The sequence below is a fragment of the Paroedura picta genome, chromosome 1 (genome assembly GCF_049243985.1).
Source record: "Paroedura picta isolate Pp20150507F chromosome 1, Ppicta_v3.0, whole genome shotgun sequence".
Classification (NCBI taxonomy): Eukaryota; Metazoa; Chordata; class Lepidosauria; order Squamata; family Gekkonidae; genus Paroedura; species Paroedura picta.
In genome coordinates, this window is record NC_135369.1 from 12,446,840 (window position 1) to 12,464,058 (window position 17,219).

Here is a 17,219-nt window from a genome sequence, read left to right on the forward strand (position 1 = left end):
GCTGGGGGAAGAATCCCACACATTTCTCTTGGCTCGGAAGAAACTATTGGGCTGCTCTTCCGAAGCGTCTCCCAAGCCAGGACAGGAAGGGTTTGTCACGGAGAGCATCCTCCTTGCAGGCCTCGAGTCTCCCCCCAAAATCCACACGTCGGCATGGTTATCCGGGAGCGGGCCGGGTTAATAAAAACAACAACAGCAACGAGACACCCTGCAAAATGTCTAAATCGGACGGGGAGGGGGAAAGAGGGAGGGAAGGTGAGAAAGAAACCTGGAGAGGATGTGCAGCGGGAAGAGGGGAAAGAGCGAGGACGAGAGGGGAGATGAGCGGATTGACACCCCCCCCCCACCATCCTCTCTGTCCATTAGATGGGCCGTTATGGTTAGTTATTGATCAGCGCTGCCTGCTCAGAGATGTTTATTGCAGTCGCCCGGTTTCCACTTCCCAGCGAGGGGTGGCCTCGGGAGGAAAGGGCGGCTGGGCCGGGGTCCTCCCCTCTTGCGGGGAAGCAAGAGGCCCGGCCAAAGCCTGCGAGGAACTCTCAGGGCCGGTCCTTGTCGTCCTTGGAAGCAGCACCACGTTGGTTCTGGGCTGGCCCCTGGAGGAGAGGAGGGCAGAGTCGGCTTCCTGCTGCCCACCCTCCATCCCTGCACTGTCTCCCTGCACCTCCAGCTTCAAGGTTCTAGTCCTCATGTGCGCACAGAGAAAATGGAACGTTTACTGGCAGAGACCTGCTGAGGTGCTGGAAGCCCAGGTGGTGGTGGGGCGTCGCTCAGGGTGCGGAGTGGGTTTTGTGTGGGGCGCACGGCTGCTTCTCCGTTGAGCGGTCCAGGCCCCCGTCCGACCCTGCTACCAGAACTGCTTTCCCCACCAAGAATCTCACCTTTCTCCGGCGGACGGCTCCCTTGGCACCGGGCACTGCTTCACAGACCAAGCCGATGGCCTCCCTGTACAGAGAACAGAAGGAGAGCTTTGTGCGTGCTGGTGAGCATCCTGAACACAGAGCCGGGCATTTCCGGACATTTGGGCCCACCCCGATCTGCCCCGGGGACATGCGGCAAGAGAACCAAATCAGGGTTCACTCTGCCAGAAGAACAGTGCCTGACCTTTTTTTTAAAAAAAAGGGGGACAAGTTCACGGGGGAAGAGTTACTCGCCACAATGTTTCAAAAGAACCTCCATGTTCAGAAGCAGTTTACCTTTGGATGCCAAGGGCAAAGGCTGCTGGCAGGGGGAGGGTTGTTGCCTTCATGATTTGGTTGCCAGTGGAATTCCAGATTGTTTACGGCAAGGGGTAGTCAAACTGCGGCCCTCCAGATGTCCATGGACTACAATTCCCAGGAGCCCCCTGCCAGCAAATGCTGGCAGGGGCTCCTGGGAATTGTAGTCCATGGACATCTGGAGGGCCGCAGTTTGACTACCTCTGGTTTACGGTCTTGGTTCTAACCTGGTTTGGACCCTGCATATCTGAGGGACCATCTTTCCCAATATGACCCCCAGAAGAACACTTACGATCCTTGAATGCCAACATGGTGGTGGTCCCCTGGCCTGAAAGAAGTGCGTCTGGCCTTGACCAGAGTCAGGGCCTTCTCGAACGTGGCTCCAACCTGGTGGAGTCTGTTGACAGCTGAGTTTGGGCCCTGAGGGAACTAGCCAGCCAGGTGTAGTGATTAAGAGAGGCAGCCTCTAATATGTAGAGCCGGGTTTGATTTCCTTTCTCCTCCACATGCAGCCGGCTGGGCGACCTTGGGCCACCTGAGTCCCGTTAGAGCTGTTCTCCCATAGCAGTTCTGTCTGAGCTCTCAGCCCCACCTTCCTCAAGGGTGTCTGCTGTGGGGAGAGGAAGGGGAGGCTGCTTTGGGACTCCTCTGGGTAGAGAAAAGTGGGGTATATAAAAACCAACTCTTCTTCTACCTAAGTTCCACGGGGTACTCTTCCACCGGGCTTACGGTTGGGGCCAGAACAAGTAAATGAAAAATGGCCCCCCTCCTTCCCTCTCGCGAATATCCCACTGCTGAATACCCAGAGGAGAAGCGGGGGGAAAAGAGCAGGGGGCATTTTCCGTTTCATTGTTTTGATTGACTATTCAGCTGAGTTTCAACATGTTGTAAACTGCCCTGACCCTGTCCGCAGAGAGGGACGGTCTATAAATTTAATAAATCCTCCTCTTCCTCATCATGCCCTGCTTACGAGGCCCCCAGAAACATCTTGCCTTGGGTGTGAGGATGCCCGGCTAGAGGTCCTCTCGTCTGACTTGGCGGCTCCGTCCTTTCCTTGGTGCCCAGAAGGCCATGGAGAGGGGGTGGGGAGGCAGAATCAGTCTCCTTTGCTGAGGGAAAGGGGTGCCCCCGTATCCCCAAGATGCCCATGCAGGCAACAGGGCATTTTGCTAGCTCCTGACAGCTCGGGATATCTTTCTCTGAATCAGAGCTAAATCGGATGCCTTTGGGTTCCTGCCCCTGTAACACTGGCTTTCAGAGTGCCTCGATGAAAGAATTGTGGCTCTCCAGAGGACTCTGCCCCCTGTGCTCCTGCGGCAGCCTCCGTCTTGGGATGGCCTCCTGGGGCCAACTCAGGGCGGTGACTCTTGCAGAGCACAACAGGCTGCCGTCTTCAGAGGCTGGGTCCTTTCTTTGCTCATCTGCACTGGGAGCAACTGAATGGCTGTAAGTAGCCTGGAACGACGAGAAAAGGCGGTGCAGAGATATATTTTAATAAATAATGATCCACGGCACGCGCACACAAACTCTTGCAGAGACGCAAGAGAAGAAGAAGAAGAAGAGTTGGTTCTTCTATGCTGCTTTTCTCTACCCAAAGGAGTCTCAAAGCGGCTTCCAGTCGCCTTCCCTTTCCTCTCCCCACAACAGACACCCCGTGAGGGAGGGGAGGCTGAGAGAGGCCTGAGATTACTGAAAATGAAGAAGAGTTGGTTCTTATATGCCACTTTTCTCCACCTGAAGGAGTCTCAAAGTGGCTTACGGTCGCCTTCCCTTTCCTCTCCCCACAACAGACACCCTGAGAGGGAGGTGCAGCTGAGAGAGCTCTGAGAGAACTGCTCTATCAGGACTGTGACTGGCCCAAGGTCACCCAGCTAGCTGCACGTGGAGGTGCGGAAATTAGATGCGCTCTTAACCGCTACACCTCGCTGGCTCTCAGAAACTAACCACACCCCTCTAAGTAGAGCTTCCCTGGAACAGGACAGAGCCGGATGGGAGACTCGTGCAGACATGCAATGGACAGCCTCCTGAGCGGTGCCTTAAGCTCACAAGAGAGCTGCTCTCTTATCACAAGGTAGGGCTTAGCAGGGTCAAGAACAACTGGGAAGGAGGCGGAGCGGAAGGAGGCACGCCATCGCAGGCCCTGGCCTTCCAAACGGGCAAGAAAACCCAAGGAGTCTGCCCCTCTCTCTCTCTCTCTCTCTCTCTAGTCTCCGATGTACATGGCCCCGATGCAGCTGGTGAGGCACGTGCGGGCACGTGCGCCCGCGTTGCCTCCTCCCCCCCCCCGGGTTCCTCGTGGCGGCCAGAGGATGAAAATAAATAAAGAACTAACATCGAGCGGAGCTGGTTAATATTTGATGAGGCTGTATAAATGCTTCCTGTCTTTGGCGGATTAAAACAGAGCCTCGCTGTCAGGGGTGCGGGGCTTGGCTGCCGACGCTTTTCCATCTCCTGCTGGCTGCTCCCTCCGGCCACCTCTCTCCAGACCCCGAGTCTGCCCGGTAATGGATGAGTGAGCAGACACCCTCTTCCCCGGCCTCCGCCTCCTCCTCCTCCCGCCTCTAATGGCCGGGGAGGGAGAGCAGGGGGCGGCCTTGTCTGCCGGACCCCGCGGCCGACCGGTCCCCTCCCCTCCCCGCTGGGGGCCAGCCCCGAAGGGCTGGTTTTTACTTGGGACCCCCTCCGAGCTTTCGCCCGCCTGCGTCTGTGGGATTCGTCCCCTCCGTTTGGGAAGGAAAAAAAGGGTGGGCTCACCTTGTGACTTGAGTCCTCGTGTTGAAGTCCAGAGCTCTCATGGACTGCAGCACCTCCACGCAGCCCATGTACTGAGAGGGACAGAAGGAAGCTTGTCAGGTGGACAGGTAAGAAGGGCAGCTTCTCAAGAGTTTCACCAGCAAGCCCCCCCCCCCCCCCCCAGCAACATCCAGCTTTAGAAGCACCTGTGTGCATTTACAAAGCTCTCTTCTTCGGTGGTTCGTCTCAACCCTGGACTGAGCTTAGCCCTGACGACACATCCTGAATCGGACCCTCAGGCTGCTTTGCAGCTCACCAGATCCTTCCCATCAGCTACTGCCTGGTCCTTATCGCTGGAGATGTCAGGGATCGAACCGGGGATCTTCTGCCTGCCACGCAAAGACTTTCCCACTGAGCCACAGTCCCTTTTGCAAAACCTGCTGCTCAGTCCTTTTAACTGGAGGGGCTGAGGCTTGAACCCGGGACCCTCTTCAAGCAAAGCACAGGCTCTCCTGTTGAGGCACAGCCCCTACTGAGATGGCCTGCAGCCCTCCAGGGTCTCAGGCGGAGCTCTTTCCCATCAGCTCCCACCTGGTCTTTTTCAACTGGAGATCCCGGGGATTGAACCAGGGACCTTCTGCACGCAAGGGAGAAGCTCTTCCACTCAACTACGGCCCCTACGCAGACTGCAAGCATCTCTCCAGGGACTCAGGCCGAGCTCTTTCCCATCACCTCCTGCCTGGTCCTTTCCAATTGGAGATGCCGGGGATTGAACCAGGGACCTTTTGCACGCCGAGCAAGGACTGCCTGGTTCTCCACCCTGCACGGAACATGGGGGTCGGCGAGTCGTGGGGCCTTGTGCTCTACTTCCCGTGAAAAGTGGCAAGGAACGGTCCCCGTTGGGTGGCACTGCACAGCCCCCCCGTGATCCAAGCCCCCTCCGGTTCCAAGTTGGGCTGCTGGAAAAACTACTGCCCCACCCAAGGTCAGGCCAAACAGCCCGCTTCTGTATCAGGCTGACCCTCGATGGTGGGAAGTTGGCACTCAGGCTGCTGACGCATGGCCCGCCAAGGAGAAGCGGCAGGCCCCTTGGGAAGCCCTGGGAGCCAGTCTGCCACTCTCTGGGCCCCCTGCCTCCCTCCCACCCACAGGCCAAGGGGAGTTCCGCAGGTGACATTCGGGCATCTCCCCGGGAAAAAGGCGGGTCTGTCCTTCCTGCAGGCAGGCCTGGAAGTCCTGGTGTGGTGCTGCAGGCGGGCAGCGTCAGCAGGGCCCAGGTGGCGCTGGAAGGCAAATGGTGGGGGGAGGCAGGATGTGCCACTGGGCACCTGCCAGGCTGGCCGAGCCGCGGGAAGCCGTGGCCAAGGCTCCAGACGCCAAGCGGGATCATTCTAGGTACCGAGATGAGTCACGGGGGTGCGTCCAAGTGGTGCCAAGGGCTCATCTCCGCCGCTTCCCGTCACCTATCGGCCTTTTCTTGCTGATTGGTTCCCAAGGAGCTCAGGGCAGCATGTGCTGGAGCATCCCTTCCCCCATCACGACAACCCTGAGAGGCAGGCCACTCCGAGAGCTCCTAAGTTCAAATCAGCTACAGGCAGTTTCATGGCTGAGCAGGAGAACTGGGTGCCAGTACGGTGTAGAAGAGCCAATGTGGTGTAGTGGTTAAGAGTGGAGGGCCGCTGATCTGGGAAAGCGGGTTTGATTCCCCACTCCTCCTCCACAGGCAGCCAGCTGGGTGACCTTGGGTCAATCCCAGTTCTCCCAGAGCTCCTCACCTCCTTGAGAGCCAGCTTGGTGTAGTGGTTAAGAGTGGCAGCCTTTAATCTGGAAAACCAGGTTTGATACCCTGCTCCACATGCAGCTAGCTGGATGGCCTTGGGCTAGTCACAGTCCTTTTAGAGCTGGTCTCATAGAGCAGTTCTCTCCGAGCTTTCTCAGCCCCACCTACCCCTGCTGTGGGGAGAGGAAGGGAAAGGCGATTGCAAGCCGCTTTGAGACTCCTTTGGGCAGTGAAAAGTGGGCTATAAAGATCAGCTCTTCTTCTTGAATCGAGGGCTCATGTTTCTCAATCGCCTTGGCCTTCCCGCCACGCTAGCATACTGAACTGGTGTAAATCATAGAATCATAGAGTTGGAAGGGGCCATACAGGCCATCTAGTCCAACCCCCTGCTCAACGCAGGATCATAGAATCATAGAGTTGGAAGGGGCCATACAGGCCATCTAGTCCAACCCCCTGCTCAACGCAGGATCATAGAATCATAGAGTAGGAAGGGGCCATACAGGCCATCTAGTCCAACCCCCTGCTCAACGCAGGATCAGCCCTAAGTAAACCCTCAGCCTGTTAGGTGACAGGTCTTTCCCAGCACCACTGATCTAAGATCCTTTCCCCTGAAGATGTTGGGAGTGAATTTGAATCCAAGACCTTATACATGCCACTGGGTGAAGCTCTGCCGTGGAATGCATAAGCCCAGCCCTTGCTGCAGGGCTCAGTGTCTACTGGAGAGGGATTTTAAGAGAGCTGCATTCACAGTATTCCCAAATCTTCCAGAAACGCCACAGGCACACATTTCTGGCTTTAGGGGAGAAGTCCCGATGCTAGCCAGGGTGAAAGAAATCTCTAGGCAAAGCTCAGGGAAGGTCAACCTTGGAAGACACCGGGAAAGGAGATGCTTTCTTTGGTGTGGGCAAAACCGTTTCTTTTGTCAATTCAAGAGGGCAGGGGAAGAGGAGGAGGAGGAGGAAAGGGGGGTGGGACGGGAAACTTCCCATTTCCTGCTGGCACAATACATACAAGTGTTGTAACGTGACGTGGACTGAAAGTCCGACTCTGGGTCCTGGCCTTCCCCCCGTGGCTTCCTTGCCGTGTTTGCACAGCGTAGCTCAGAGGTACAGCATCTGCTCGACATGCAGATTCAATCCCTGGCATCGCCAGTTAAAAGGAGTGGGCAGTAGGTGATGTGGAAGACCTCTAAACCTGGGACCCTGGAGAGGGGCTCACTGAAGGAGCCTCTGTTTAGCATGCGGAAGGTCCCCGGTTCAATCCCCGGCATCTCCAGTTAAAAGAGGCCAGGCGGAAGACCTCTACCCAAGACCCTGGAGAGGCACTGCCAGTCTGACCTTGACAGAACGATGGCCTGACTCTGCTGACAGCAGCTTCATGTTCCGGCACAATAGAGCCCAGGGTACCTATGCAACGGTAACCCCTTCGCCCCCCAGCGACCCGTTTCTGCAAAGAAACAGCTACGCAATTGTCATTGGTTTTCCTCAGCTCCCGCTGGTTCTTCTTATGGAAATGACTAACAGTTGTTGCCGTCTAGTCAATCGAGGGTGAGGCGCTCTGCACATGCACAGAAGGGTCCCCCTTTTCCCCCTTTCCCTCCTGGGACTGGGATAAAAAGGCTCCAATCTCCATTCCTACTCACGTCTGACGAAGGGCGTTTTAAGCTCATCCCCTGGGAAATTTTTTGCTTTCTAAGTTGCCGCTGGTGCAAGGTCACGGTCTTTGAGGTGTCGGACTACGATCCAGGGAATCCCAGTTCACGTCCCTGCTCATGCCATGGAAACTCGCTGGGCCACCTTGGGCCAGCCACAACCTCTCAGCCTGTCCTACCCCACAGGGCTGTTGTGAGGATAAAACCACCTTCAAGACCAACATTTGTGGCAGGGAAAGAGTTTTCGGGAGACGCTGCTCAAAGTAACTGAAGAGCTGAGCCTCATCTGCTTGCTCGGAAGCTGCTGGGGCTCAGACATCCTGAGCTGCATTCAGACATTCCCCTCGGATATCAGGAGCTAATCGCTGCCGACAGACCTCCCCCCGCCTCGCCTAACCTCCAGGCATTTTAAAAGCCCCTTAAAGAAGCTGTCCTCACCGTGGGCTCTGGCGTTAAGCCCTGGCATAAACACGAGACCGCAGCGGGTGAAAGCCACCGGGCTCCTGGCAAAAACGGCTTCCTGCTTCAGTGAAGGGCCATGGCTCAGTGAAGGCAGAAGGGTCCAGGGTTCGATCCCCAGCATCGCCAGTTAAAGGGACCCGGCAGTAGTTGATGGGAAAGGCCTCCGCCTGAGACCCTGGAGAGTATCTAGTGGTCAATTGGGGGTAGGACATCTGCATTAACATGCAGGAGGTCCCATATCTGATCCTCATCCTCTCCAGTCAAAAGATCTGGCAGTGGGTGAGAAGCTCCAGGGCCTAGGGACGGCTTTCCCAACCAGGCTTTCGTGAAACCCTGGGGTGTCTTTGACGGCCCTGGAAGGGTTTCCCGGATGGGTGGGAGTTCATTTTTAAAATCTGTTCAACACGTGTTCATATATGGTCATGTCGACCCGCTCCCACTCCCCTAATGGCCAATGATGGGCCAGGAGGGGAGGGGTGCCGGGTGGGCATGTCCACAGCTCTGCTTCCCAACCCTGTTCTGCAGGATCACACCGCTTCTGGGGCTTCTCAAAGCCTGTAGGATGTTTCAGGGGTTTCTCAAGGGTAAGGCTGGCCTAGAGAGCTGCTTCCAATCGGAATAAATACTAACCTTGCATGGAATTGGGGTCCCTGTGGAGGGCAGGGAGTTGTGAATTTCCTGCATGGTTGGACTAGATGATCCAGGAGGTCCTTTCCAACTCTATGATTCTAATTCTTTTGGAGAGGGGCTGTGGATCGGTGGTAGAGTTTCTGCTAGGCCTGCAGTCCAAACCTCAGCATCTCCAGTTAAGAGGACAGAGAAGCAGGTGATGGGAAAGACCTTGTCCTGAGACCCTGGAGAACTGCAGCCAGTCTCAGAAGGGCCAGTGGCTGAGAGGCAAAGCCTCTGCTTGGCACGGAGAAGGTCCCCATTCAATCCCCAGCATCTCTGGTTAAAAGGACCAGGAAGCAGGTGATGGGAAAGTCCTCTACTTGAGACCCCCCTGGAGAGAGCTGCTGCCAGCCTGAAGAAACCATCCAGACTCGGGTGGGCCGCGGGGGTCTGATTCCGGTTCATGTGTTCCACGGCCTTGGCAGCGCTTGGCTATGCCCGCCTCGAGATGGCCCTCCGATCGCCAGCCCCAGCTTCTTCTCCTTCCCAATTAGCCACGGAGAATCATTGTCTATTAAGTTAGCTGCCAGGGCAGCCGAGCGCATGAGAGACAAGGGGGGGTCACACGTCTGTGTTAAGAGGAGGGGGGATCCTACCCTCAGCTCAGAGGCAGGATCTGAGCAACAACCCCCCCCCACCACACACACACACACACACACACACACAAACACCTCTGGCATGTCTGAAGCAAGAATGGGGTGACAGCTTGTACGTGGGCTCCTTGTCATTTCACATCTCCACTGACATAGTTTGTAGGGGGGGCGGAGCTGGTCGCAAGTGTGCCATGCCCCGAGGGAGGGACGCTTGTCAAAAGCAATCCAGTGGCTGAGCGGAAGACCAGGGACAGATGCTGGCTGCTTCGGTCGTGCACTTGGATGGACACCGGGCACCCTTCCCCCTGCTGAGCCCAACAACGGCTAGGAAGGGAGCATCAGTCTGCCCTGCGGCGCTAAGACATTGCAGAGCATCCCTGCTGCCTGAGTCTGGGGAAAACTAGGGGGCTGCTGCCTCCACACTGCTTTTGGGGGGGAATGCTCAGGCCTGTCCATGGTGTATCAGTCCTCAGCATCTCCAGACGGCATGCAGTGGGAAAGGCCTGGGACCCTGCAGAGCCATTCCCAGTAATTTCTTAAAAATTTTAGACTACCCTACTTTGCAAGTGGGCTCAGGGTTATCTACGACATACGGATATAATAAGATCACATCAGAACATTCTAGAGTCATAGAATTGGAAGGTACCTCCTGGGCCATCAACCCCCTGCACTATGCAGGACACTCACCACCCTATTGCTCATCCACTGTCACCTGCCACCCCCTTGAACCTTCACAGAATCAGCCTCTCTGTCAGATGGCTCTCCAGCCTGTTAAAAATTTCCAAAGGTGGAGAACTCGCCAACTCCCGAGGAAGCCTGCTCCATTGGGAAACTGCTCTGTCAGGAACTTCTTCCGGATGTTTAGATAGAATTTCTTTTGAATTAATTTCATCCTATTGATTCTGGCCCGTCCTTCTGGGGCAAGAGAGACAATTCTGCTCCATCTTGAAGATGGCTATCAGATCCCCTCTCAGTAGCCTCCTTTCCAGGCTAAATATTTTAAAACATTTTAAAATTCTGCTTCACCATTTCTACACTTGCTGCTCTCTTGCTGGTCTTAGTATCAGACCAAGATGACCTTCAAGGGCAGCGGGAGGTCCAAAGTAGGAAAGGACATGAGTCAGGGAGTAAAGGGAAGCCCTGGCCAGTCGAATTTCATTGAGACCAGGGATCACCATCAAGTTGGTATTTGCCAAGCGGAGAGGTCTCCAGGGGAAGGACTGAGAGAGGCTGCCCTGTAGATACACAGAGCCAGTACCACACTGTAGCTCAGCAGAAAAGACGTAGTTTTGCAGGCCGAAGGGCCCAAGTTTGATCCCCAGCATCTTCTGGGGATCCCTAAAAGGATCGGGGTGATGTGACGTACTTCTGCCAAAGACCCTGGACAGCCAATACTAGTCTGAGTAGATCAACCTTTCCCAACTTTTTTACCATTCAGAAACCCCTGAAACATCCTTCAGGCTTCAAGAAACCCCAGAACTGGCACGATGGTGCAGAATAGGGTTGGGAAGTGGAGCTGTGGACATGCCCACCTGGAGCCCCTCCCCTTCCCACACCCTCCAGGCCCATCATGGACCATTTTGGGAGGGAGGGCAGGTTGACATTACCATATCACCTGGAAAATGCTAAACGAATTTAATAAATGTATAAGACATTAACTTGCACCCACTTGAGAAACCCTTCCAGGACCATCACGAAACCCCGGGGTTTCATGAAAGCCTGGTTGAGAAGGCCTGAAATAGACAAAAGTGACCTAGATTTGGAATGTGAAAAAAATAAAACCTGGAATGTGACCTAGATTTGGCCTACAAGTTATCTTGGGAGGGACCTGTGGCTCAGTGGTAGGGCCTCTGCTCAGCATGCAGAAGGTCCCAGGTTCAAAACCTGGGCATCGCCAGCTAAAAGGACCAGAAGTCAGGGGATGTGACAGATCTCTACCTGGGACCCTGGAGAGCCAATACCGGTTGGAGTAGGGGCCATGGCTCAGAGACCCCAGACAGGCACTGCCACAATACTGACCTTAATGGAGCTATTCTTGGATTGGGTTTTCGTGGATCATCTGGGCAAGGAATTGGGGTCAGTGTGGGTGGGCAAGGAGTTATGAATTTCCTGCATTCCACAGGGGGTTGGACTAGATGACCCAGGAGGTCCCTTACAACTCTAAGATTCTATGTAAGCTGCTTTGTGTCCCCACCTGGAATATGCACAACACCAGCAAATAAATAAATGTGTGTGTGTGTGTGTGTGTGTGTGTGTGTGTGTGTGAGAAAGAAACAAGACCTTGGATTGGAGGAAGAACTTGGCAGGGTTGTTCTGCCACATTTGGCCCCTAAATCAAGCACAGAGCTGGAATGCTTTCCGAGGGATGTGGCCTTCGCAAATCCCATGGCCCAGGGATCCAAGCCATGTGGAGCCCCCAATATCCCACCCTGGCCTGGAGGAGTTCTAAAGGTTCGCCCATGACTCGCCTCTGCTATGGTCACACAGGCAGACAACAGAGCTGCTCCCGGCTGGGCTACCGAGCCAGCTCCATTTGCAGGCACTGTGGCCTCCCCCCCCCCCCCCTTTCAGGGCCATGAAGCGGAAAACTCAGCAGCCAATTCTGGCCTCCGCAGCATCCCTCCACTTAGCTCCCTAGAAGCACACATGGAGGAGGGGCTGAGAGACCAATACCAGTAGGGAGGTCAGGGATAGGGAAGAACCACAGGAACGTTACAGGACCCTGCTGGATGAGACCCACAGCTTCACAAATCAAGGCCTTCCCCTCATAGGAACACCATGAGAGCCCTGCTGGGTCAGACCAGGGAGGGTCCCTCCAGTCCAGCCTCCTGCCTCACCCAGGGGCCAGCCAGTCCCTCTGCAGGGCCAGCAACAGGGCAGGGAGGCCGAGCCCTTCCCCTCATAAGGACACAGGAGAGCCCTGCTGGGTCAGACCAGGGAGGGTCCCTCCAGTCCAGCCTCCTGCCTCACCCAGGGGCCAGCCAGTCCCTCTGCAGGGCTAGCAACAGGGCAGGGAGGCCGAGGCCTTCCCCTCATAAGGACACAGGAGAGCCCTGCTGGGTCAGACCAGGGAGGGTCCCTCCAGTCCAGCCTCCTGCCTCACCCAGGGGCCAGCCAGTCCCTCTGCAGGGCCAGCAGCAGGGCAGGGAGGCCGAGGCCTTCCCCTCATAAGGACACAGGAGAGCCCTGCTGGGTCAGACCAGGGAGGGTCCCTCCAGTCCAGCCTCCTGCCTCACCCAGGGGCCAGCCAGTCCCTCTGCAGGGCTAGCAACAGGGCAGGGAGGCCGAGGCCTTCCCCTCATAAGGACACAGGAGAGCCCTGCTGGGTCAGACCAGGGAGGGTCCCTCCAGTCCAGCCTCCTGCCTCACACAGGGGCCAGCCAGTCCCTCTGCAGGGCCAGCCACAGGGCAGGGAGGCCGAGGCCTTCCCCTCATAAGTACACAGGAGAGCCCTGCTGGGTCAGACCAGGGAGGGTCCCTCCAGTCCAGCCTCCTGCCTCACACAGGGGCCAGCCAGTCCCTCTGCAGGGCCAGCAACAGGGCAGGGAGGCTGAGGCCTTCCCCTCATAAGGACACAGAAGAGCCCTGCTGGGTCAGACCAGGGAGGGTCCCTCCAGTCCAGCCTCCTGCCTCACACAGGGGCCAGCCAGTCCCTCTGCAGAGCCAGCCACAGGGCAGGGAGGCCGAGGCCTTCCCCTCATAAGGACACAGGAGAGCCCTGCTGGGTCAGACCAGGGAGGGTCCCTCCAGTCCAGCCTCCTGCCTCACCCAGGGGCCAGCCAGTCCCTCTGCAGGGCCAGCAACAGGGCAGGGAGGCCGAGCCCTTCCCCTCATAAGGACACAGGAGAGCCCTGCTGGGTCAGACCAGGGAGGGTCCCTCCAGTCCAGCCTCCTGCCTCACCCAGGGGCCAGCCAGTCCCTCTGCAGGGCCAGCAACAGGGCAGGGAGGCCGAGGCCTTCCCCTCAGAAGGACACAGGAGAGCCCTGCTGGGTCGGACCAGGGAGGGTCCCTCCAGTCCAGCCTCCTGCCTCACCCAGGGGCCAGCCAGTCCCTCTGCAGGGCCAGCAACAGGGCAGGGAGGCCAAGGCCTTCCCCTCATAAGGACACAGGAGAGCCCTGCTGGGTCAGACCAGGGAGGGTCCCTCCAGTCCAGCCTCCTGCCTCACCCAGGGGCCAGCCAGTCCCTCTGCAGGGCCAGCCACAGGGCAGGGAGGCCGAGGCCTTCCCCTCATAGGGACACAGGAGAGCCCTGCTGGGTCAGACCAGGGAGGGTCCCTCCCGTCCAGCCTCCTGCCTCACCCAGGGGCCAGCCAGTCCCTCTGCAGGGCCAGCCACAGGGCAGGGAGGCCGAGGCCTTCCCCTCATAAGGACACAGGAGAGCCCTGCTGGGTCAGACCAGGGAGGGTCCCTCCAGTCCAGCCTCCTGCCTCACCCAGGGGCCAGCCAGTCCCTCTGCAGGGCCAACCACAGGGCAGGGAGGCCGAGGCCTTCCCCTCATAGGGACACAGGAGAGCCCTGCTGGGTCAGACCAGGGAGGGTCCCTCCAGTCCAGCTTCCTGCCTCACACAGGGGCCAGCCAGTCCCTCTGCAGGGCCAGCCACAGGGCAGGGAGGCCGAGGCCTTCCCCTCATAAGGACACAGGAGAGCCCTGCTGGGTCAGACCAGGGAGGGTCCCTCCAGTCCAGCCTCCTGCCTCACCCAGGGGCCAGCCAGTCCCTCTGCAGGGCCAACCACAGGGCAGGGAGGCCGAGGCCTTCCCCTCATAAGGACACAGGAGAGCCCTGCTGGGTCAGACCAGGGAGGGTCCCTCCAGTCCAGCCTCCTGCCTCACCCAGGGGCCAGCCAGTCCCTCTGCAGGGCCAGCCACAGGGCAGGGAGGCCGAGGCCTTCCTCTCATAAGGACACAGGAGAGCCCTGCTGGGTCAGACCAGGGAGGGTCCCTCCAGTCCAGCCTCCTGCCTCACCCAGGGGCCAGCCAGTCCCTCTGCAGGGCCAGCAACAGGGCAGGGAGGCCAAGGCCTTCCCCTCATAAGGACACAGGAGAGCCCTGCTGGGTCAGACCAGGGAGGGTCCCTCCAGTCCAGCCTCCTGCCTCACCCAGGGGCCAGCCAGTCCCTCTGCAGGGCCAGCCACAGGGCAGGGAGGCCGAGGCCTTCCCTCATAGGGACACAGGAGAGCCCTGCTGGGTCAGACCAGGGAGGGTCCCTCCCGTCCAGCCTCCTGCCTCACCCAGGGGCCAGCCAGTCCCTCTGCAGGGCCAGCCACAGGGCAGGGAGGCCGAGGCCTTCCCCTCATAAGGACACAGGAGAGCCCTGCTGGGTCAGACCAGGGAGGGTCCCTCCAGTCCAGCCTCCTGCCTCACCCAGGGGCCAGCCAGTCCCTCTGCAGGGCCAACCACAGGGCAGGGAGGCCGAGGCCTTCCCCTCATAGGGACACAGGAGAGCCCTGCTGGGTCAGACCAGGGAGGGTCCCTCCAGTCCAGCTTCCTGCCTCACACAGGGGCCAGCCAGTCCCTCTGCAGGGCCAGCCACAGGGCAGGGAGGCCGAGGCCTTCCCCTCATAAGGACACAGGAGAGCCCTGCTGGGTCAGACCAGGGAGGGTCCCTCCAGTCCAGCCTCCTGCCTCACCCAGGGGCCAGCCAGTCCCTCTGCAGGGCCAACCACAGGGCAGGGAGGCCGAGGCCTTCCCCTCATAAGGACACAGGAGAGCCCTGCTGGGTCAGACCAGGGAGGGTCCCTCCAGTCCAGCCTCCTGCCTCACCCAGGGGCCAGCCAGTCCCTCTGCAGGGCCAGCCACAGGGCAGGGAGGCCGAGGCCTTCCTCTCATAAGGACACAGGAGAGCCCTGCTGGGTCAGACCAGGGAGGGTCCCTCCAGTCCAGCCTCCTGCCTCACCCAGGGGCCAGCCAGTCCCTCTGCAGGGCCAACCACAGGGCAGGGAGGCCGAGGCCTTCCCCTCATAAGGACACAGGAGAGCCCTGCTGGGTCAGACCAGGGAGGGTCCCTCCAGTCCAGCCTCCTGCCTCACCCAGGGGCCAGCCAGTCCCTCTGCAGGGCCAACCACAGGGCAGGGAGGCCGAGGCCTTCCCCTCATAGGGACACAGGAGAGCCCTGCTGGGTCAGACCAGGGAGGGTCCCTCCAGTCCAGCTTCCTGCCTCACACAGGGGCCAGCCAGTCCCTCTGCAGGGCCAGCCACAGGGCAGGGAGGCCGAGGCCTTCCCCTCATAAGGACACAGGAGAGCCCTGCTGGGTCAGACCAGGGAGGGTCCCTCCAGTCCAGCCTCCTGCCTCACCCAGGGGCCAGCCAGTCCCTCTGCAGGGCCAACCACAGGGCAGGGAGGCCGAGGCCTTCCCCTCATAAGGACACAGGAGAGCCCTGCTGGGTCAGACCAGGGAGGGTCCCTCCAGTCCAGCCTCCTGCCTCACCCAGGGGCCAGCCAGTCCCTCTGCAGGGCCAGCCACAGGGCAGGGAGGCCGAGGCCTTCCCCTCATAAGGACACAGGAGAGCCCTGCTGGGTCAGACCAGGGAGGGTCCCTCCAGTCCAGCCTCCTGCCTCACCCAGGGGCCAGCCAGTCCCTCTGGAGGATGGAGAGCTTCTCCTCCTGGCTCTGGACCACTATTGCCTCTGACTGTGGAAGCTCCCCTCAGTCACCTCAACCTCTGCAGACTTATCCTCCATGAACCTTTCTCCCTCCCTGTCTTTCCCCCAGAATGGGCCCTCCAGAGCAGGGGTCCGGTGAGGCCCACCTGTTGCCCCGGTGCAACCGGTCCCCTCCCGTCCCCGTCCTCCCGCCCCCTGCACTCACCCGGACGAGGTAGGAGACGCCGGGGCCCATCACCTTGTCGTCGGGGTGCAGCCACCCGCGGCTGGGCTTGTTGACGAAGCTGCCGTGGCGGGTCCACTCGTCGCCGCCCAGCTGGCCGCCTTCCACGCGCATCTTCTTGCCGCAGCCCAGCTTGTTCATATCCTGGGGAGAGACGGGAAGGGCCGCCGCTGAGTCCGGGCTGGGCGGGAGGAGGGCGGCGGCGGAGGCAGGGGCGGGAGGCTCCCCGGCCGCGGCGGCGGGCTCCTTGGCGAAGGGCCGGAGCCCGAGAAGGCGGACGGGTTGGAGAGCTTGAGGCTGGCCATTTTGGGGAAGAAGGAGCACAGGGTGGTGGGGCGTCTTCCGACTCGGAGGAGAGCTCGCCCAGGGGCAGCATGGGGCTGAGGGACGACGACGAGACGGAGCCCGGCGGGGACGGCGGCTCGGGCGGGCAGTCGCCCTCGGCCGCCGCGGAGGCCTCCTCCAGGGACGAGAGGGAGTCGTTGCGCAGGTGGGTTGTATTTGCTCTTGGGCAGGAGATCCATGCTGGACGGCCGCCCCCGGCCCGGGGCGTCCACGAGCGCTCAGGCGGCGTCCGAGGGGGCAGGCGGCCGCAGGGAGCCCAGCCAGATCTCCGCGCCGGTCATCGCGGCGCCGATCGCCAAATGACAAATAAGAAATAAGAAGGATCGGAGGACGGAGGCAGGCGGGCGGGAGGGGAGCGGTGGGCGTGCCGCGGAAATCGGCGCCCTCGGCCTGCGGGCGGCTCCGCACCGAGGCTCGATGCGGGGCCCGCCTGCCAAGCGGCCAGATGAGCGGCGACCCCTCCGGCCCGGGCGGAAGGAGGCGGCCTCCCCGCGGCTAAGCCCCGTGCGCCCCGGCGCCGCGTCCTCCTCCTCCTCCTCGGGCGGCCAGAGAGCGCCTTCCAATCCAGACGCCCGGGCTGGGCGGCGGGGGCTGCCCGGAAGCGACCAAGAGCGCTGTGTAGTCGCCGAGGCCCCACGTGGCCGGCGGCGCGCAGACACCGGCCGCTCGCGGCAGGGCGGCCTCCCCAGGAAGGGCCGGACGATGCTTCCCGTCGGTGCGCGCAGGGAGCCGCCTGCTGATTGCCCACGCTTCCTGCCTGCGCTCGCTCCCGGCCTCTGAGTGACGGTGGCTGGAGGGGGGGGGGGCGGAGGCAGCTAGAAGCCGAGCCCCCTTCCCAAGCTTCTGGATCCTGGTGGAAAGGCAGCGCTGTATCCCCCCCCCCCATTGCGCCCCGGCCCTTCTGCAAGCAATGGTGGGATGGGGGGTGGGAGAGAACGGC

General features: G+C 59.8%; 1 protein-coding gene across 1 annotated transcript in view; it reads right to left on the reverse strand.

The window, feature by feature from the left end:
- The window catches only part of SHC1 (SHC adaptor protein 1), a 34,795-nt gene extending 17,818 nt beyond the window's left edge, over window positions 1-16,977 (reverse strand). Inside the window, 6 exon segments of the mRNA XM_077321871.1 lie at window positions 882-945; window positions 3,972-4,042; window positions 15,917-16,203; window positions 16,206-16,271; window positions 16,274-16,427; window positions 16,429-16,977. Coding sequence (XP_077177986.1) covers window positions 882-945; window positions 3,972-4,042; window positions 15,917-16,203; window positions 16,206-16,271; window positions 16,274-16,427; window positions 16,429-16,458 — 672 coding nt within the window. The 5' untranslated portion in view covers window positions 16,459-16,977.
- Between the last annotated feature and the right edge of the window lie 242 nt (window positions 16,978-17,219).